The 23,623-nt window shown below is 37.5% G+C and overlaps 2 protein-coding genes across 15 annotated transcripts in view; one reads left to right on the top strand and one right to left on the bottom strand.

Moving 5' to 3' along the window:
* Positions 1–10,906, top strand: part of LOC125678530 (DENN domain-containing protein 1B-like) — a 39,114-nt gene extending 28,208 nt beyond the window's left edge. For all 13 annotated transcript variants that reach the window (XM_056155256.1, XM_056155250.1, XM_056155254.1 and 10 more), the window contains one exon: positions 7,813–10,906. In XM_056155256.1, the coding sequence (XP_056011231.1) occupies positions 7,813–8,886 (1,074 nt within the window). In that variant the 3' untranslated portion in view covers positions 8,887–10,906. The remainder of the gene's footprint in view (positions 1–7,812) is intronic.
* A 5,047-nt stretch (positions 10,907–15,953) lies between these two features.
* LOC125678541 (uncharacterized) overlaps positions 15,954–23,623 on the bottom strand; it is an 11,194-nt gene continuing 3,524 nt past the window's right edge. The window contains exons 2-5 of one of the 2 annotated variants that reach the window (XM_056155257.1): positions 23,295–23,364; positions 22,963–23,151; positions 18,476–18,510; positions 15,954–17,070 (exon numbers count right to left, since the gene is read on the bottom strand). In XM_056155257.1, the coding sequence (XP_056011232.1) occupies positions 16,948–17,070; positions 18,476–18,510; positions 22,963–23,151; positions 23,295–23,361 (414 nt within the window). In that variant the 5' untranslated portion in view covers positions 23,362–23,364 and the 3' untranslated portion in view covers positions 15,954–16,947. Of the gene's footprint in view, positions 17,071–18,475; positions 18,511–21,889; positions 21,969–22,962; positions 23,152–23,294; positions 23,365–23,623 lie in introns of those variants that run through there. The other variant, XR_008800214.1, reaches the window with a different exon arrangement.

Genomic DNA, 23,623 nt, shown 5'->3' with positions numbered 1-23,623 from the left:
CCTTGTACCTAAAGGTAATTATGAATTACAAGAAATATTCTCGCTGAAATCATTTAATTTTAAACTGAAAATCTATAACAGGATACATAAAGAAAACACAGAGGCCTTTTATTGGAATTCCTCTTACCTATAAAAACTCTGTTTACATTCATCGCTTATGTCATTAACAATTTTGTTTTGACGTTTTTCAAAAGTACAGTAGTAAATATGAAATTGTAATTTGAATATTTCTTTGGAATTTTAAATCTATGGAAACCAAGAAAATTAATCTATCTTTTAATAATTATCATTAACAGTCATGGGTTTGTTCTTTATTAATTACTGCTTATATCCATATGATAGTATGGTGAAACAATATGGCGTTTTATTCTGTATTCATTCAATATGCTCCTAACTGTTTTTGACATTTTGAGCAGGATTTGGAAGGGTTTCTTGGATTAGCTAATTGTCAATTAACACCCTTGACAGCACAGGTAAATACTAGAAATTAAAGAGGCCACTAGTGTTTTTCACACCTCCGGTTGATAATTTCCCACCTGGCCAGTTGGTCAGTCAATTTGCACACCTGGACGATCTTGATCAACCACTGGCCAAAATTTTCTTGTCTTCAAAAAGTGGCCAGTATGTTAAGGGTAAATTACACATGTTTCTTAACAAATGTACTTTAAAAAGTGGCCAATGTCCGGTTTTCAGGGGTGGCCGGTTTTGTAAGACTTTCTTTGTAAGGAAATGTTAAGATTTCTGCCGGGACTTTGAAAATCGGCCGATATTCAGGGAGAACCGGTTTTCTGAGGGCCGGTTTGGAGAAGTTTCACTGTATACTTATAATGAATTCATGTTTATTGAGAAATTATATTTTTTCCTAAAATATGTGAGGAAAATAACAAAGGTTTTATTGAATATAACAAGTTTGGTTTTTGGCTGGCCCCTGGAGGTTTGTTTTACTGCATATAGATTTGTTATTGTACAAGTTTTTGTCATTACTGGCTTAGTGGTTCCAGTGCAGAAAAGGTTGAATATTCCTATTACTGTGTAAAATATTGTACCCCTATAGTCCTCTCCTGACACCTTACTTTCATAGTGTTGCTCCACTTTGATCCCATAGAACATGTAATGTTATTATCTTTTTAGCTCATCTGAGCTTTTCTGATTGCCTGTTGTCCATTGTCTGTCCGTCCACCTGTAAACTTTTCACATTTTCGACTTCTCCACAACCACTGGACCAATTTCAACCAAACTTTGCAAAAGGCATTCTTGGGTGAAGGTCTTTCAAGTTTGTTCAAGTAAAGGGCCATGTCCTTTTTAATGGGGAGATAATCACAAAAATGCTAAAATAGGGTGGGGTCATTTAAAAATCTTCTCAAGAACCACTGGGCCAGAAGAGCTGAAATTTACTTGAAAGTTTTATGACATAGTGCAGATTCAAGTTTGTTAAAACCATGACTCCTGGCGGTATGTTGGGGCCACAATAGGGGTGTCAAAGTTTTACATGTGAATATATAGGTAAAATCTTCTCAAGAACCACTGAGCCGGGAAAGTACAGATTTACATGAAAGCTTCCTGACATAGTGCAGATTCAAGTTTGCTATAATCATGACCCCCGGGGTAGGATGAGGCCACACTAGGTGATCAAAATATTACATACAAATATATAAGGAAAATCTTCTTCTAAAGAACCACTGAGCCAGAAAAGCTGAGATTTACATGAAAGCTTCCTGACATAATGCAGATTCAAGTTTGTTCAAATCATGGTCCACAGGGATATGATGGGGCCACAATAGGGGATCAAAGTTTTACATACAAATTTAGGGAAAATCTTGAAAAGTATTCTTCTCAAGAACCATTGGACGAGAGAAGTTTACATTTACATGAAAGCTTCCTGACATAGTGCAGGTTCAACTCTGCAAAATCATGGCTCCTTGGGGTAGGTTGGGGCCACAATAGGGATCAAAGTTTTACATGCAAATATGTAAGGAAATTCTTAAAAATCTTCTTCTCAAGAACCACTGGGCCAGAAAAGTTAACATTTACATGAAAGCTTCCTGACAAAATGCAGATTCAATTTTGTTAAAATTATGGCTCCCTGAGGTAGGTTGGGGCCACAGTGGGGATCAAAGTTTTACATGCGAATATATTGGGAAAATCTTTCAATATGGGCCAAGGTGACTCAGGTGAGCAATGTGGCCCATGGGCCTCTTTTTTATTTAAAAGTATTATATTCAATATAGAAAAGGATTGGACAGCAAGCTATAAATGTTCTCTTCCTTATTGTACCCTATCTTTACTCTAGAGATCAAACACTGTGACTCAAGGGGTCACAGTAAAGATTGTATGATCAGTGTGAGGCTACAGTAAGGTCTAAAGATTGTAAGTTTAGTATGGGGCCATAATAAGGGATCTAAAGATAGTAAGATTAGTATGGGACCATAATAAGGGATCTAAAGATAGTAAGATTAGTATGGGACCATAATAAGGGGTCTAAAGATTGTAAGTTTAGTATGGGGCCATAATAAGGGATCTAAAGATATTAAGATTAGTATAGGGCCATAATAAGGGGTCTAAAGATTGTGAGATTAGTATGGGGTCAGAATAAGGAGTCTAAAGATTAGTATGAGGCCTTAGTAAGGGGTCTAAAGATTGTAAGATCAGTATGGGGCCAAAATTAAAGATTGTAAAATTATTATGGGGCCATGATAAGGGGTTAAAAGATTGTAAAATTATTATGGGGCCATGATAAGGGATCTAAAGATAGTAAGATTAGTATGGGACCATAATAAGGGATCTAAAGATAGTAAGATTAGTATGGGACCATAATAAGGGGTTAAAAGATTGTGAGATTAGTATGGAGCCATATGAAGGGATCTAAAGATAGTAAGATTAGTATGGGGTCACAATAAGGAGTCTAAAGATTAGTATGGGGCCACAATAAGGAATGTAAAGATTAGTATGAAGCCATAATAAGGGATCTAAAGATAGTAAGATTAGTATGGGACCACAAGAAGGAGTGTAAAGATTGTAAGATTAGTATGGGGCCACAATAAGGAGTGTAAAGATTAGTATGGGACCACAATAAGGAGTGTAAAGATTAGTATGGAGCCACAATAAGGAGTGTAAAGATTAGTATGGGGCCACAATAAGGAGTGTTAAGATTGTAAGATTAGTATGGGGCCACAATAAGGAGTGTTAAGGTTGTAAGATTAGTATGGGGCCACAATAAGGAGTGTTAAGATTGTAAGATTAGTATGGGGCCACAATAAGGAGTGTTAAGATTGTAAGATTAGTATGGGACCACAATAAGGAGTGTAAAGATAGTATGGGGTCACAATAAGGAGTGTAAAGATTGTAAGATTAGTATGGGGCCACAATAAGGAGTGTAAAGATAGTATGGGGTCACAATAAGGAGTGTAAAGATTAGTATGGGACCACAATAAGGAGTGTAAAGATTAGTATGGAGCCACAATAAGGAGTGTAAAGATTAGTATGGGGCCACAATAAGGAGTATTAAGATTGTAAGATTAGTATGGGGCCACAATAAGGAGTGTAAAGATTAGTATGGGGCCACAATAAGGAGTGTAAAGATTGTAAGATTAGTATGGGGCCACAATAAGGAGTGTAAAGATGAGTATGGGGCCACAATAAGGAGTGTAAAGATTAGTATGGGACCACAATAAGGAGTGTAAAGATGAGTATAGGGCCACAATAAGGAGTGTAAAGGTTAGTATGGGGCCACAATAATGAGTGTAAAGATTAGTATGGAGCCACAATAAGGAGTGTAAAGATTAGTATGGGACCACAATAAGGAGTGTAAAGATTAGTATGGAGCCACAATAAGGAGTGTAAAGATTAGTATGGGGCCACAATAAGGAGTGTAAAGATGAGTATAGGGCCACAATAAGGAGTGTAAAGGTTAGTATGGGGCCACAATAAGGAGTGTAAAGGTTAGTATGGGGCCAAAATAAGGAGTGTAAAGGTTAGTATGGGGCCACAATAAGGAGTGTAAAGATGAGTATAGGGCCACAATAAGGAGTGTAAAGGTTAGTATGGGGCCACAATAATGAGTGTAAAGATTAGTATGGAGCCACAATAAGGAGTGTAAAGATTAGTATGGGGCCACAATAAGGAGTGTAAAGGTTAGTATGGGGCCACAATAAGGAGTGTAAAGATGAGTATAGGGCCACAATAAGGAGTGTAAAGGTTAGTATGGGACCACAATAAGGAGTGTAAAGATGAGTATAGGGCCACAATAAGGAGTGTAAAGATTAGTATGGGACCACAATAAGGAGTGTAAAGATGAGTATAGGGCCACAATAAGGAGTGTAAAGATGAGTATGGGGCCACAATAAGGAGTGTAAAGATTAGTATGGGACCACAACAAGGAGTGTAAAGATGAGTATAGGGCCACAATAAGGAGTGTAAAGATTAGTATGGGGCCACAATAAGGAGTGTAAAGATTAGTATAGGGCCACAACAAGGAGTGTAAAGGTTAGTATGGGGCCACAATAAGGAGTGTAAAGATTGTAAGATTAGTATGGGGCCTTAATAAGGGATCTAAAGATTGTTAAATTAGTATGAGGCCACAATAAGGGGTCCCAAGTTTTGAAAGATTAGTGTGGGTCACACTAAGGGATCTAAAGTTTTGAAGGATTAGTGTGGGCCACAATAAGAGGAGTTTGTAAGATTAGTGTGGGGTCTTAATAAGGAGTCTATATATTTGAAGGGGCCACAATGAATAGTCTAAAGATTTTATCATTAGTGTGGAGCAACAATAAGGGCAATATTAGTATGAGGCTACAATAAAGAGTATAAGATTGTAAGATTAGTATGGGGCTATATTAAGGAGTATAAAGATTGTAAGATAAGTATGGGGTTTAAAGATTGTAAGATTGGTGTGGGGCCACAATGAACAATATTATATTGGATAAAAGTAACCTTGGAAATTACGGCATTACAAGTGTATTCATGAATATTTTTATATAGTAATATTATAAGACCCAGTCTGAAAGAGGGGGGGGGGGGGGGGTGGGGTTGAAACTTCAGATCAGGTGTTCATAAAGGAGTTGATAATGTGAAGGATTAGAGTGGAGTCATAATTATAAGGAGTTTGAAGTGTGTAAGATTGAACATAGTACCCTGGTAAAATTTATTACTCAAAACAGGATGATTAAAGGAGACATGTATACAGGGATGGGGTCTTCTGTCAATCAAATAGAGTAATTAAAGGAGGCATGTATACAGGGGTGGGGTCTCCTGTCCATCACAGAGAGTAATTAAAGGAGGCATGTATACAGGGGTGGGGGTCTTCTGTCCATCAAACGGAGTGATTAAAGGAGGCATGTATAAAGGGGTGGGGTCTTCTGTCCATTAAACAGAGTGATTAAAGGAGGCATGTATAAAGGGTCGGGGTCTCCTGTCCATTAAACAGTGATGAAAGGAGGCATGTATACAGGGGTGGGGTCTTCTGTCCATCAAACAGAGTAATTAAAGGAGGCATGTATAAAGGGATGGGATCTTCTGTCAATCAAACATTGATTAAAGGAGGCATGTATAAAGGGGTGGGGTCTTCTGTCAATCAAACAGTAATTAAAGGAGGCATGTATACAGGGGTGGGGTCTTCTGTCCATCAAACAGTGATTAAAGGAGACATGTATACAGGGGTGGGGTCTCCTGTCCATCAAACGGAGTGATTAAAGGAGGCATGTATAAAGGGATGAGATCTTCTGTCCATCAAACAGAGTAATTAAAGGAGGCATGTATAAAGGGATGGGATCATCTGTCAATCAAACAGTAATTAAAGGAGGCATGTATAAAGGGGTGGGATCATATGTCAATCAAACAGTGATTAAAGGAGGTATGTATACAGGGGTGGGGGTCTTCTGTTTATCAAACGGAGTGATTAAAGGAGGCATGTTTTAAGGGGTGGGATCTTCTGTCCATCAAACAGAGTAATTAAAGGAGGCATGTATAAAGGGATGGGATCATCTGTCAATCAAACAGTAATTAAAGGAGGCATGTATAAAGGGATGGGATCATATGTCAATCAAACAGTGATTAAAGGAGGTATGTAGAAAGGGGTGGGGTCTTCTGTCAATCAAACAGTAATTAAATGAGACATGTATAAAGGGGTGGGGTCTTCTGTCCATCAAACAGAGTAATTAAAGGAGGCATGTATAAAGGGGTGGGGTCTTCTGTCCATCAAACAGAGTAATTAAAGGAGGCATGTATACAAGAGTGGGGTCTTCTGTCTATCAAACAGAGTAATTAAAGGAGGCATGTATACAGGGGTGGGGTCTTCTGTCCATCAAACGGAGTGATTAAAGGAGGCATGTATCAAGAGATGGGGTCTTCTGTCAATCAAACAGTGATTAAAGGGAGGCATGTATACAGGGGTGGGATCTTCTGTCCATCAGAGTAATTAAAGGAGGCATGTATACAGGGGAGTCGTCTCCTGTCCATCAAACAGTGATTGAAGGAGGCATGTATACAGAGGCGGGGTCTTCTGTCAATCAAACAGTAATTAAAGGAGACATGTATACAGGGGTGGGGTCTTCTGTCCATCAAACAGTGATTAAAGGAGACATGTATACAGGGGAGTGGTCTCCTGTCCATCAAACAGTGATTAAAGGAGGCATGTATACAGAGGCGGGGTCTTCTGTCAATCAAACAGTAATTAAAGGAGACATGTATAAAGGGCTGGGGTCTTCTCTCCATCAAACTGAGTAATTAAAGGAGGCATGTATACAGGGGTGGGGTCTTCTGTCCATCAAACGGAGTAATTAAAGGAGGCATGTATAAAGGGGTGGGGTCTTCTGTCCATCAAATGGAGTGATTAAAGGAGGCATGTATAAAGGGGTGGGGTCTTCTGTCCATCAAACTGAGTAATTAAAGGAGGCATGTATACAGGGGTGGGGTCTTCTGTCCATCAAACAGAGTGATTAAAGGAGGCATGTATAAAGGGGTGGGGTCTTCTGTCCATCAAACAGAGTAATTAAAGGAGGCATGTATACAGGGGTGGGGTCTTCTGTCCATTAAACAGAGTGATTAAAGGAGGCATGTATAAAGGGGTGGGGTCTTCTGTCCATCAAACAGAGTGATTAAAGGAGGCATGTATAAAGAGATGGGGTCTTCTGTCAATCAAACAGTGATTAAAGGAGGCATGTATACAGGGGTGGGGTCTCCTGTCCATCAAACGGTGATTAAAGGAGGCATGTATACAGGAGCGGGGTCTTCTGTCCATCAAACAGTGATTAAAGGAGACATGTATAAAGGGATGGGGTCTTCTGTCCATCAAACAGAGTAATTAAAGGAGGCATGTATAAAGGGGTGGGGTCTTCTGTCAATCAAACAGGGTGATAAAAGAAGGCATATATACAGGGGTGGGGGTCTTCTGTCCATCAAACAGAGTAATTAAAGGAGGCATGTATACAGGGGTGGGATCTTCTGTCTATCACACAGAGTATTAAAGGAGGCATGAATACATGGGTGGGGTCTTCTGTCCATCAAACAGTGATGAAAGGAGACATGTATATACATCTATCCATCAAACATGTCCATGATCTACAGAAGGTTAATTTAGTATGATTTATACAACTGTATATATATTTTGCTATATGAGATTCATATAGATATTTCTGTGTTTATGGTGTGTAGATAATATTTTACTTTTAATTCATTTAACTGATGTTATTCTCAATTTTTTCCTGAGATTATGATAAATTTATCAAATATTGATTGTATCTCATTTCATTTCATCTTAATCTGTGCCTTGCTAAATGATTGGAATAGAGTAACTAGTTATCCATTTTTCTGTCACAGATTGATGTGGCCGAGGAATCAGATTCCTCGTGTAACAGTTCACCAGCCCCCTCCTCCCTCATAGACATTGATGCCAACAGTATAGGGTCCACCGACACCCAGGACAGCTTTAACGTCCCTGCAACTGATGGATCAGACTCGCAAAGCAATACGTCCACAGACTTCGAAAATCCAGCTTCTCGTCCCATTCCACCACCAAGGCGGCGAAAAGGTGAAAAGAAAAGGGAAGAAAATGTGGTTGTGAAGGACCGGTTAATAGGTGCTCGGATGTCAAAAGACAGGCCCAAACCAGCCCCAAGGAAGAGTCTGTCAGATGAAATAAAAGAAGAAACTGTTCAGGGTAAAGCTGACAATGAATCAAAACCAGAGAGCGTGCCCGGCCCCCTGATTCAGCTGGAGTCAATGGATGATGACGATTTCGATCCATTCTCTTCACAAAAGTCACAGACTGTAGGAAAGGTAGAAACATTGAGGGGGAAGGGGGAAGACTCACCCTCACTGTTGAGGAGGACAGCAGCTGTTAAGAAACAAAATGGCAGACCACCACGAGATGACTCTTCGGAAAGGAGAACAGTGAAAAATACAACACAGCTGGAGAGGAAACTGGAAGGCATTGAAACATTTGATCCTTTAAGTAACACTTCTGAACAAACTCAAACAAAAGAAGAACCAAGAAAAAGTGTGCATGAACTGATGCAGAATTGGGAGCTGCATAATTTACCTATGTCAACAAACCCGTCTTTACCCACTGCTAAACCATCCCTTGCACAAAAACCACATTTAGGTTTCCCCAGTCCTCCCCATTTTAATGCTAGTCACGGAATCCATCAGCCTCTTGCTAGACTCAGTAATTTTTCCCCACACCAAATTCAACAAGTCTCTGTCAATATGTCAGGCCTGAGACTCTCTAACCCTTCTGTGCATTCTTCCATCTCCTCTCAGCGTACCAGTGGTGGTTCTGTGGCGTCAGCAGATCGGTCATCCGATCCATTCTCTGACCTCCTAGAACAGTCACTTTTGAATAAAAGTGTTGAAAATCCCTCACCTAAGAAGAACTGGGAAACATTTGACTAATTTATTGGAATGCTTTCAGTGATATTCCGCGAACTGGTGTAAAATGGGCTCATGCAGTACTTAAGTCTAATAATGTAATTATATGAACTCAATACTCTGTTGTTGATGTAAGTTCAGTAGTGTTCTGTGATTGGTTTATGTATGATGTGATAGTGTTTCTTAAGGAAGATCTATACATGTTTTCTATGGAATTTAATTAATGAAGACTGGGTCCCCCCCTACCCCCTCCCTTGTGGTTATTTCATCTTCAATTATATTTACTTATTCAAGGGAAAAGCATCAGACAACAACAAATATAAAATGCTTTATTTATGTATTCCAACTGTTTCTGTCCACATGTACTACGACACAATATCTATAGTGTTTTTCAGCCTGCAGATTTCATACTCCATTTGTAATTGAATTGGTCGAGATTTTGACACCAAAGTCAATCTAATACGATGAGAAAAAGAAATAAGACAATTATGAAAGATTTTCAAGCAGTGTTTCCAAAATCTACCGGTCCAAAGGTTTCAACCAGATCAGCAATAGGTGTTGGTACATATCATTATTCAAACTAGCAGAATGATTAAAATGACTGGTTTGTTGGAATTTTTTTTAAAACTCTGTGAAGTCAATGGGCAAAAAAGCATTGCATCAATTGCCTGGATTAACATAAGATTGAATATTGTCAGTTTTTCTCATTATTTATCAACAGAGTTTTCACCCGATATATCGGTGGATCTAATGTGTATTAGCCTTGAGAGTGGGTTTTGTTTTCGTGCCAGGTACACCAATGCAAGTTAATTATAATCAATTGAAATTGCTATCTCAGTCCTATTACAAACTGAAGAAGTCCATGTAGATAAAATAAATGATGTTCATTCAAATGAAAACAACTTTCAATAGCTGCCATTTTAGGTATGGATTAGGGGCTCTTATGGAGCCAAGTTACGAAAATTGAGATATGAGGCCAGGAAAATTGGAACACCATTTCTTAATTATTAATCAACAAAAATTACTGATATACATACAAAGCATAGTATAGGGTAAAATATAGTAAAGATGTTTACTGAAAGTAGCTGGAATCCCATCAATACTTGTTTGAAAATGTTTGTGCTTTATTTGTGTCTCACTAAAAAAAAAAAAAAATTACATTCCAAAGACGTGTAGACTGGTTAACAGAACAAGATTCCAAATATAATTTTGCTTCTATGATTTGGAAGATATTTTCTGTATCCTGATAACTTGAATTGAATTTTTGTTCAAGTGGCAGTTATGTAAGTCCAGGCCTGGAGGTTATAACTTTTACCATACTCGTACTCAAACTCAGCCATGTTTGTTTTGAGTACAACTCTGAGCAAACTCCAAAAATCTTGAGTATGTACTACAATTGAGTATGAGAATGATTTTATAACCTTAACTTTTGAGTACGATTTGGAGCACATAGATCGAGTTTGTATGAAAACGGGCTCAAAAGTTTTATAACCTCCAGGCCAGGACCGAGTTTTACAAGTTATTTAAACTGATCATGAACTCTAACATTTATATAGTGGAACTTGACCATCACTTAACTCTAATAGGTTAACAACTTGGATCAGCTGTTCAGTATTATTAAATTTGATGACCATCTGATGATGGCTACAAGTAGATAGTTTGTAGGATATTTAATTTTCCCTCGCCTGTCTCCTGCATAGCATATAAATCTCATTTCATTTATTTTTAGTTACCTAAAGGGAATACAAATGTTACCATGTGTAAGAATTGAAATAAAATGTTGCCATGCACTTGGAATAGAAATCCATAATAGATGATCCAGTTTGATTGAACAATCTAATGTTAAGGGAATTAACTCTTCACAACAAACAGGTTATATTGGGTATCTATGGCAACTGTTTAGTTTTATACAGAATACCAGAAGTACTTGTGGTCAGAACTTCAAATTTTAGATTGTTGCAGTTTTGTTTGAAATTCCAGCCTGTTATGTTAATGATGTTTTACTCTTGCTAAATATGTTGAAACAATATATTTTGAAGAAAGATTAAGTCTTTGTTTTTATGGAGAATTTGTGTATTAGGGCTATTCCAGAAATAAATACATGGGGGGGTCGGGAGGCACCTTTTGTATATACCAAGCACCCATAAAAAAAAATAAAAAATTACCCCATGACCCATCAAATTAATAAACTCATTTTACAATGACCCATCTAATAAAAAAAAAAAACTAACCAGACCCACCACAAAAATATTTTTAAAAATGAAAACGGTACAAATCTCGCGAGCTTTTCGGGACAAACATTCTAGTCAATGCCGCGGTAATGCCTGTGCGACATTGTATCACAGTAGTTCTGAAGAAACGATGTCACATCAACAATCAAAGGCATCTATGGCGGGAATGTTGGAAAGATTGGGAGTCCAAACGATGCTATTATCATGAAATGGATATGTTTTTCCACGAATCGTTCGTCTTTTAATGGAGCCCGCGCCCGGGGGCCTCTAAATCACCATCACACCGAATATTCTGAAAACTCAACACCCACGTGGCACAAAATAAAACAATAGAAACTACCCACTACCCATAATAAATATTTTTTTAACAGTCCAACCACGGACCAATTAAAATATGAAAAAATACGACCACCCACACAAAAAAATATCGTTTGCCGCCCGACCCCCCCCCCCCCCCCCCCCCCCCATTTGATCATTTCTGGAACAGCCCTTACTACACAAAGTCAGATTAACACAGCTCATAGGAACAAAAAGATGATGATAGGTTCCAAAACGTATTCATTTTTAAGAAAATATGTTTAAAGCTTGATAACTTTATTGTGACCACAAACAGTCCACCCTGATTGTGATTTAGCCACAATTGAAGGCCATGTCCCCTTCAAAGGGAAGGTATCTAGCATACTTGATTCTAACGATCCAGCGCACCCAGGTCAATTGGCAATGACTGGCGACACACTTGATTGTGAGCCAGAATTGCGCACGCATCCCACAGGATACACCAATTGAGCCAGAAGATTTTGATAGATGAAGGTGGCTTCAAGCTGGCGTCCTTGGAGACGGAAGTATCGAGAGTTGCTTATTCTAAGACATAACAAGTTTTTATACGCCCGTCTTTAGACGGAACATATTATGGTACAGCGATGTCTGTATGTCCGTCCGTTCGGGGTTTTCTCTTTATAATTTCATTTCCCTTTCACATATTATGCTGAAACTCTTTGTGAGCCACTCTAGATCATACTGCAATTTTGATCCATTTCGACCTTTTTTCCAGGAGTTTTGACCCTTTATTTGGAAATAATTATCTGGAGGGTACATAATTTGTCCACCCTACTCCCAGTTTTCAAGTGAGAGTCTTCTTATTTTGTGGAGTGTTTGTATGGGTATTGAAGATGTGCATGTGGGATGGATTTTGATTTTCTACAATTTTTGAGAAAATTAGTTTGTTGAACTTAGTCCATTTAGAAATTAATATTCTATGGAGGGTACATAATTTGTCCGCCCACAGTTTTCAAGTGAGGACCATCTTATTTTGTGGAGTGTTTGTATTGGTATTGAAGATGTGCATCTGGGGAAGGATTTTAATTTTCTTCCATTTTTGAAAAAATTACAGGCTGTTGAACTTGGTCCATTTTGAGGAAATCTCGATTTTTAAGCGAAGACCCCTTGTTCATATGAAAGTTTGTCACAGCCTCATGATGGCTGATACTACCTGAAACAAAGTTATACAAATTGTAGCACAAGAAAAAGACCCTATGTAAGCATTTCACGGGCGTATTATGTACCGTTTGCGGTACTCTTGTTAATTTTACACTGGTGAAATAAACATGATTTGTAAATACGTTGGTCATTTCTATGCTGAATAATGTTTATACAATAGAAGGTCAATAATTTCATTACTGCACTGTAGCTGGGTCACTTGATTCTTAGGATGTCACTGGGTATAACAAGCTTAGTTCGATTCGGTCGGATTTTATCAGAATCAAGTACAATGTATGCCAAGTCAAAAAAAAAAGGCAAAAATGGGTTGGGGCCATTTTAAAATCCTTCTCACTGGGCCAGAAAAGTTGAAATGAATTATTTGCTTGGAAGCTTCCTGTCAAAGTGTAGATTCAAGTTTGTTGAAATCATGGTGCCCGGGGGTAGTGTGAGGCCACAATAGGGGATAAAGTTTTACATGGGGTTATATAGGAATATTTTTAATACATCTTCTCAAGAACCACTTGTCCAGTCAAGGTGAAATTAACATGAAAGCTTCCCGACATAAGGTAAATTAAAGTTTCTTCAAATCAACGCCCCCGAGTGTCAAGTGGGGCCACAATAGTGAATCAAATTTTTACATAGGAAAATATACAAGAAATCTTCTCAAGAACAGAGCTATGATTACTCATATTCATGAATATATTCGAGTAGTGCAGATTCAAATTGTAGTCCCTTGAGGTAGGATGAGGGCCTCAATGGGTATCTTCTCAAAAAAAAGCAGGGCTGTTATAACACATGTACAGTGCACTTCACTGGAGAATCCACAGGTACAACACGCTTCACTGGAGAATCCATAGGTACAGACACTCGTAGACGCACTTCACTGGAGAATACACAGGTACAGACGCACTTCACTGGAGAATACACAGGTACAGACACACTTCACTTACGAATACACTCGTACACACACTTCACTGGAGAATCCACAGATAAAGACACACTTCACTGGACAATACACAGGTACACTCATAGACACACTTCACTGGAGAATCCACTCGTACAGACACACTTCACTGGAGAATCCGCAGATAAAGAAACACTTCACTGGACAATACACAGGTACAGACTCATAGACACACTTCACTGGAGAATATAAAGGAACAGACACACTTCACTGGAGATCTGCAGATAAAGACACACTTCACTGGACAATACACAGGTACAGACACTCATACAGACACACTTCACTGGAGATCAGCAGATAAAGACACACTTCACTGGAGAATCCGCAGATAAAGACACATGTCACTGGACAATACAGAGGTACAGACACACTCAGTCGCACTTCACTGGAGAATCCAAAGGTACAGACACTCGTACAGACAAACTTCACTGGAGAATACACAGGTACAGACACTCTTCACTGGAGAATCCACAGGTACCAGGGTTGGCAAAAAAGTGGTCAATATGAGTATTGACCGGGCCGGTGGTCAATACTGGTTAAAACCGGTCAATACTGGTTGATAGAAAATTCTTTAGTCATAATAGTCTGTGTTGTTGGTTATTTTAAATGTTTCAGTGGTCATCATTATGGTAAATACTGTAATTCTTAACATGCACTATCAGTTTATAATATACTTGCAAGTCATAATATCAAATAAATAATGTAAATGACTCTGTTAAATTGGGATAGTATGATGGGGGAAGTGTTTTCTATTTCTGTTCAAATTCTTTAGTTTATCAAGAACTACCTATTGTTTCAAATCTTCATTTAACTGTTAAATAAACATTTGAGGGGGTGTGTTGGTGATGTTTTCATAACAATAACATGTACACTGGTCCTCTCTGGTCCCAGATTATGCTAATTAACACTTGTCAACTTTGTTTCCTGTGCTCTGGTACATCTCCTGCTCTGTACATTGCAAGGCATTGTTTATCTAGAGCACCTGTCACCCAATTCATATTAAATCACTGTGTTTATTTAATGTCCAGTTACCTGTTATTCTTAATCTGTCCAGGTACATGTATAAGCAGATCCTATTGTCTAGTTATGCTATATGTGACCCTCTTTTATAGTTCTGAAGATATTATGATCACAGTTTCAGCAAACCAAATATATTAAAGTTATGAAATTACATCTAATTATCTAATGAAAATTATTGATAACCAATTGATCCATATATTATAATGAAAAAACTTAATTTATCTTTGCGGTTAACCGCCCAACCCTGACAGGTACAGACACACTTCACATGAGAATACACAGGTATAGGCACTCGTACAGACACACTTCACTGGAAAATACACAGGTACAGACACACTTCACTGAAGAATACACAGTACAGACACACTTCACTGGAGAATCCACAGTACAGACACACTTCACTTGAGAATACACTGGTACAGACACACTTCACTTGAGAATACACTGGTACAGACACACTTCACTGGAGAATACACAGTACAGACACTCATACCAGGGCTTGAAACTGAACTTTTAATGTCACCAGTCCAGCCGGACTGATGGGGTATAATTTCAACCAGTCCGCAGAAAAATTTACCAGTCCAACAAAGTTTTGCAGAAATAATTACACATATTTCGTTCATGTTATTAAAATGAAATTTAACTCAATATGCCTCAAACAATATTGTAACACTTAAATGTGGGATTTATATTTACGAATCAGATTCTTCTGATATCTACAGATCGAAGCATGCCAAATGTGTGTATAAAATTTCATAAGTATATTTTCCAAAATGATGCTTTAGAAAATTAACCAGTCCCATCGGACTGACAAAAAAAAAATGTCAGTCAGTCCGCCAGACTTTTAACCAGTCACAGACTGATGGGCATGTTAATTTTGAGCCCTGCATACAGACACACTTCACTGGAGAATCCACAGATAAAGACACTTCACTGGAGAATACACAGGTACAGACACTCGCACAGACACACTTCACTGGAGAATACACAGGTACAGACACACTTCACTGGAGAATACACAGGTACAGACACTTCACTGGAGAATCCACAGATAAAGACACACTTCACTGGAGAATACACAGGTACAGACACTTCACTGGAGAATATACAGATAAAGACACACTTCACTGGAGAATACACAGGTACAGACACTTCACTGGAGAATACACAGGTACAGACACTCGCACAGACACACTTCACTGGAGAATACACAGGTACAGACACTTCACTGGAGAATACACAGGTACAGACACTCGCACAGACACACTTCACTGGAGAATACACAGGTACAGACACACTTCACTGGAGAATACACAGGTACAGACACACTTCACTGGAGAGTCCTAATCAATTGCAACAAACATCATGCATGTCCAAAACTAATTTCAAAGTTCTGCTACTTATAAAATATTTTATTCTGAAATTAACATACATAAAAATAACAATTTCTGCAATTATTTTCTTTTTGTGTATCATTACCTGGAACTAGTCGTTTTTGAAAAATAAACTTAGATGCTATTTCAACCTATTTGGCAGGGATTATTAACATTGTATTGAATAATGTACAGTGCATAACAAATTGCTGAAGTACGGAAAGTAGGCTAGAAAAAATCGGGTTAGTTTGACTTCGATTAACAGATCTTAATCATTCATACATGATTGGGTTTACTGGAACAGGCACTAACATTGTATAAAATATAACATCTTTTAAAAATATCTCCAAGTCTCTGTTGAGACCTGAAATATATGTAATTTAAAACTAAAACTAGAAAAACTGACAAATCAGAAAGGGTCCCGCAACGAATATATCCATCAGGTGCTGTACCACATAACTATGTGAATCTGATAGAGTAGTGGAATCAGCGTGGGTCATATATCCACTATTAATTTATTCCTGGACTTGACGATATCATGTGCCATGGAGAGTGCTGTCATCTAATTACTATTTAAATACAATTCAAGTCCCATAACTCTGTAATGATGAAACTGATAAATCTGTAAATCAAAAGGGGTCTTCTTCTTTCTAATCCAAGCATTACCTTTAAATTCCATAAAAATTTTCTCAAGTTATTGTGTGCCACAGAGAGTGCTATTGTTTTATCAATATTATAAAATTCTAAGTTACATAACTTCATAAGGTCAAAGTTGATAACTCTGATAATTGAAAGGGGTCTTCCTCTGCTTAATACTAGTATTAAGTATTAAAAAAAACTTCTGAAAATCTTATCAAGGAAAATATGCATGTGGCAGCATACTAAGTGCTGATGGATGAACAGACAGATGGACAGTGATTACTGTAGGGCACCTGCCATATGCAGGAGCTCTAATAAATCTACAATAAAACACTTTACAATACTAAAATAATACATGCAATGTTGTAACAGTGTCACATCAGCTGCCCCCGCGAAGTCGCTGGGCTAACCAAATGTCCTTGGGAGTCACTGTCACACGCTTGGCATGAATTGCACAGAGATGGGCATCCTCAAACATGAAAACTAGAAACGCCTCCGCTGCCTGCAAAATAAAAAAACCTCAAACCTAATTAACATTCTCCATCTCTAAACAAAGGTTAACAAAAGACCCAGAGGCCATAAAGCTCACCCGAGCCACCTTGCTCATAGAGTACCAATAGCTGCCCAACAATAAGCCAAGTCCTGCTAGTTAATCACTATATACACAACACAACACCAGGAGCTTGCGTACTAGTATTATTTTCACAAACTGTAATTCTTGTATTGTTCTTGTAAACATTCTACAGATTCCTAATCTTAAATCTTTAGATTTCTACTGTACACCACCTCTAATCCAAGGCACCATAATTCAGTTAGCATTTATATATTCATCATATGTATGCACGAAAAGTTATACAGTACAAGTGTAAATCTGCTGCTGACCTGCTCCGACTCCAGAGTCGCAGACCGAAGAAAATTGAATATATTCTACATGAAAACACTTCCATATCAATGACATGAACTGTATACTTGAAGTTTTTTTTTGTTTAACATTCCTATACTATGTAAAAATATCCAACACATTGTGACATTGATCAGGGCCTGGGGGACATGAGCAAGATATTTTCTCTCAAAATTTCTTACTTTTCTTTCTCTGTAAATATTTGAATCTCTAGTGTGCCCCCATCCTTGCCCCTTGGGGTCATGGTGTATAGAAACATTAACCTACACTGCAGGAGGAGGACATTTGTGTACTAAGAACAAAGTACGATTGTATACATAAAAAGACCCCAAATAATAAAAGATAAAAAACATATTTCAATAAGAATTTGATTGACACAGGGGCTATATGTTTTCTGAAAGGAAAACCCTCTGAATTTATGAATTTTTTCCATTGATTTTGGCATTTTTAACAATTTTATGCCAACTTCACGCTCCTGTCATAAAACACAAAGTAATTTTGGAATTAAATTAAATGTAGTTGGGTTTGCTTATATAATCCTTACTGGAATGTCAGATTTTGGGACTTCTACTGAAATCACCCATTTTCTGGGTCAGATGACGGCAGAAACTGTACCTGCTTTGATAAATTGTGCTCTTGTTGTTCTTGAAAAGATTTTTAAAGATATTTCATTACATATCTAAATTGACATCCTGGTCCCAGGTTTATAGTGTTTTAACATTTCTGAATCCACTCTACATTAGAATGCGTGTATATAACTTTAGTAAGCTTGAACCTTTTGGTTCTTCAAAAGATTTTTATAGATTTTTTTTTTTTTTTAAAACTCCACCTTGTTTTCATCATGTCATAATCTCCCATTGGAAGGGGACATGGCCTTTCAACTAAAACAAATAGGTTTGAATCATGCCAGGACAATTATTTCATAAATGATTTTTCTCCACATTTGTTATCCTACTTTCTTTATACTAAATGTATGTGGATACTCTGTAAAACTTGGACTAGGTACCTCTTGAAGAGCCATGATTGCACTGGCTTCCCCATCTTTGATCTCGGGGGCATAAAAAGTATTTTGTGCTGTATGATGGGGGGGGGGGGGGGGGGGGGGGGGGATTCTGATTTGGGGAATATTTCAAATTCTATGTTTCGAATAAATCAATTTGCTTGAGCTTCTATAGGTGCCTATAAAGCTTCATTATTTGCCTCTCTGAGTGGATAGGAGTGTACCATAATCACTTCTATGGGTGATCATCCTAATTTTCAAGGGCTTCCCTTTTCCCATGCATGATTTACTGGAACAGCCCCTCGCAACAGATACTACAGGGACCCTATAATACGTTTGTCCATCTGCAATAATTTGCAAGCGTTAATTCTTGAACAGTATGTTTTACTCTATATAGTTGCATAATATCATATATAGATAAGCAGATATGTTCTTTGACAATTTTTCTGCTTGTTTCTCTGGAGATTTGGGACTTGGAATAACAAAATGATAATGGTTATTGCTGTTCACATGCTGCATTGTAATTCAACAATCCTTTTATGGAATGTCATAAAATTGCATAGCAATGATAACCAACAAAAGTTATTCCTATCATAAAATTCATTTCATGCAGTTTTACAAAAATCTGAATTGTAAAAGATGAACATGTTGTATGTTTACAGTTATATTGTAATGTACTTCAAATCTATAGAAAATCTTTGAAATTATTGGACAACAACCTGTGAAGGAATCAATCACATTGACATTACAATACACATGATGCAAGTGTAATAAATCATATTCAAGAGAGCACCCCAGACTTTCTAAGAAAAACTGTAGGAAGCGTTTGCTATATCTGTATTACATGTACATATAAATGCTTGCATTTTAGTTCCTGAGAAATTCTTCAAGGACTTGGTCTATAGGGAGAGAATTTTCAATCATCAGATGAAGTCTCCATCGCCTCATAGATCACAATCCATATGCAAAAGCATCAGAGAGAGAGGGGGATATTTATTAGAAATCAAAATCTAACTTCCATGAGAAAAATTTGTATGATAGAACTGATTTCACAGGTACTAAATATAAAACAATCATGACCTCCTGATAAGATTAATTGACTGAGGTTGTTCAAAAGTAGGCCAAATTCTAAGGTCAAATATTTTGCTACAAAGAAAGGTCTTGTTACAAGGAATGAACAGATGAAATATGAAAGCCCTTGCACTAAACATTCAAAAGTTAAAATTTTCAGTTATTCAGATTGGAATGCACGTTGATAGGACAGAGGGCCTAATTGATAAAAAATTATAGGCCATTTTGGCCAAATTCCATGAAAACTTTAGGCCCTAGGTAATTATGAAGCAATGCTGCAAAATGAACTTGAAAGTTGAAACTAAATTTAAAGTTAAATACTAACTTTTTACTTCTCAAGTTTAATTATCATGACTGTTAATTGTTTGGAATTCTTCTCGGTCGCTTCCTGTGTTGCAGGGTATTGTTTGTTTGACGTCCCATGGATAATTTTTCACTCATATTGAGATGTCACCAGTTGTAGGTGAAGTACTATAAATTTGGACCTATGCAGCATGCTTAGCACTCAGGGCCATAGCATTGAGGGTTCTTTAACGTGTCAACACCTGCTGCGACATGGGACCTCTGTTTTTAAGGTCATATCTAAAAAACCAGTGACTCACTTCTAAGGCCAATTTTTTTTTTAAATTGGTTTACGGATATCAAAATTTTCAAATCCGTTCGGAGGAGGTAAAAAAAAAGTTCAAATGACAATGTTAAGTAATAGAAATGAACTTCATTTGAGGTCAATGTTTTATTATCAACTTTAATATTTTCACTGTCAACTTAAGACGGTGGTATATAGCGACTATTGTGCACCTTGGCAACAATACTGTTTCCTTCAAAAATGTTATTTGTTTATTAAATTAACTTTCTATCATTATCAAATGTTCATTGTTTACTGTCTAGTTATGTAAATCCCAAAATAAAAGAACCACATCGTTTTTCCATTCAAAAGATGGCATCCATGACGTATATAGGGACGCAATAATCACCTGAAGTACTAAAATTCTGACTGACTTTACCAAGCATATATTTTGTCTAAAAAATTACTTTTAAGTTTTAAAGTCTTATTTATGAAGTCAAGTAAAGTTACAATTAAAATTCACGAACCCTATAAACATTTATTCAAAAATTCTGAATTTTATATAGGTCAGATCAATTTATTGTTGGTAGTCAACAAATTTTATACAATGAATGAATTCAATAATGTTAAATATGTTTTCAACCTCCTTCAATATATGAAGAATTACACATATTAATTATGAAGAATATTTCTTTAAATTTCATTAATAAGAATTTAAAAGTGTATCCTCGGCAAAATGTATGCATGGTAAGATCAGGTAGAGATATACTTGTTTAGGTGATTAGTGCAACCTAACGTACGTCATTGAGGCCTTCCACAACAGCTGCCTTAGAAAAATAAAGAGAATCTTTTGGCAAAACAAAATCAGTAATAAAAACCTACACCAAAAGTGCAAAAGCAAGAACATCAGCACAGAGATTAAACAAAGAAGAATGAGATGGCTTGGTCACGTAATGAGAATGCCCCAGAACAGGATTCCCAAAGTAGCTCTACACTGGACACCACCTGGAAAGAGGAAAAGAGGCAGACCACGTACCACCTGGAGGAGAACCGTAACATCAGAACTAGAGGAAATGGGCTACTCATGGGGACAGGCACAGTATATTGCCAAGGACAGAGCTAGATGGAGACAACTTGTTGAAGCCTTATGTCCCACCGGGGATGAAGAGGATAAGTAAGTAAGTAACGTACGTCATGGATGCCATTGGGAAAAAGTTTTTGTTTTTATTTTGCGATTTACATATCTAAATGGTATGCAGTGCATAACTAATGCTAATTAGAATTTAGTTTCATAAACAGATAACTTATTGGAAGCAAAAAGCATTGTTACTAAGGTGCAGAATAATTGTTAGCACCGGCTGAAGTTGACTGATATTTCACACAATACACATGACACATAAAATACTGTCCCGAGATTTCGACCACAGGCACTATATTATGTTTACAGGAAGACAATTTTTTTTATTATTGATATTTAAAACGTCGAGTGTCTGTGATTTCGAAGGAGGTGTCTGTCCAAATATCCAGTCCAGCGGAATCTATTTTCTTTTCTTTTCAGCATCGGAAATATAAAAAGGAGTGAAAAACGATTTTATTTTTTTTCCCAACATCCCAAAAAATCAGTGCGACAGATCCGTAATCCAACTCCATAAAAAAAAAGCCTAAATTTAGTAAATGCCAAGCGTTTAGCGAAAGATCAATCACTGCCTATGTTTACATCTTGGGTTTGATGCAGCCACTGCATATAAGTGAGGTTCAAACTCATGGCCTCAAAGTTACGAAACACTGAGCTAGCAACAGAAAATCTTATGTTAAATAGGGTTTGCTGCCCATCATCATGCCAGGGTTCCCCCATGATTGGTGCTACACACAAACAAGAGAAGCAAGATCTCGACAAGGGTACCAGTGTATAATTATTTTCTCAAAGCAATTTTGATTGGACAAAAGCTTTTCATTAACCAATCAAAATCTTCTTTACAAACACGAGGTACTGTGAGCAATGCTCACTAAGAATACCCCCCGCTTACCCCAATCTCCCAAAGGGTGTTGGTAATAAGTATAAACTACCTCTTTTTCTGAGTGTAAAAAACAAATGGCATGACAAACCAAACCATATTGCTACTTCGATGTCCAGTGCGCGTGACCTTTGACCTTTTGACCCCAAAATTGATAGGGAACATCTTCATCCCATGGGTAGTCCATATGTATGATATGGTGACTGTAGGTGGAAAGGATAACGCTTTAGAGCCCGGAAACCATATTGCTACTTCTATGTCCAGTGTGCTTGACCTTTTGACCCCAAAATCGATAGGGAACATCTTCATCCCATGGGTAGTCCATATGTATGATATGGTGACTGTAGGTGGAAAGGATAACGCTTTAAAGCCCAGAAACCATATTGCTACTTCGATGTCCAGTGTGCTTGACTTTTGACCTTTTGACCCCAAAATCGATAGGGAACATCTTCATCCCATGGGTAGTCCATATATATGATATGGTGACAGTAGATGGAAAGGATAATGCTTTAGAGCCCGGAAACCATTGCGTCTACAGATGGACGGACAGACAGACGGACAACCCGATTCCAGTATACCCCCCACAACTTGTTGCGGGGGGTATAACAAGCGATTGAGTACTTGTATTATGGCAAACCAAAACAGATGGCAGTTATTTTCCCATGGCCAGTAAACACAACAAACGATTAGCCATACTGACTGAAAAATGAAAATTTCATAAGCCATTTTAACCTTTCTAGTGAATTTTAGTCGGCCATTTTTAATCTTTATCGGCCATTAACCAATGGTCAACACCAATTTGAATCACTGAATTTTTGTGGACAGACGAACAGACCAAAAACTATATGTCCCCGAATCTCTGATTACAGAGGCATAAAAAGGATATGCACATACCACTCTTGAAAAGGGGAGTTTCCTGATTAAAAGATTTGTTGTCTTCTGGAAATGTCGGATTTCTTGTAGGGCCTTCTGACCTGGCCTGTAACGTCTCTTTCTTGGTGAAGGCCTTTCAGTTTCTCTCCTAACATGCACTACAAATAGGACCGAAAATGCAAAATTCTAGACTTTGAAATAGAGATAGTTAAATATACAGATTTTACATGTATTATGATAGAACTTTTCCCCAGCAATTGCTAAAGCAAAGAATCATTACAACATGTGCATTGAATTATACCTGGTACTTTACTCTTGCGACGTCTAGAACCACTTGGAGACGACCGGTTTTGGTTATGACGTGGCATTACCTGAAATGACCAGAAAATACACTGAAACACTACAGAAGCTTTGACCACAGTCATCACACAATATAAAAATTAAAAATTTTCTGTGATGAAATATTGTCATTCATTCATTGAATGAAAACAATTTTTTTAAAGAGTGAAACAAGATGTGTTTGTGAAACACAAATGCCCCCGATAATGGCCAATTTTGAAGATGGCCAAGGTCACAAGGGCAAATATCTTGGTACCAGTAGAAAGATCTTGTCAAAAGAAATGCTCACAG

Source organism: Ostrea edulis, chromosome 2 (assembly GCF_947568905.1).
Source record: "Ostrea edulis chromosome 2, xbOstEdul1.1, whole genome shotgun sequence".
Classification (NCBI taxonomy): domain Eukaryota; kingdom Metazoa; phylum Mollusca; class Bivalvia; order Ostreida; family Ostreidae; genus Ostrea; species Ostrea edulis.
This window is presented reverse-complemented; position numbering and strand designations above follow the sequence as displayed.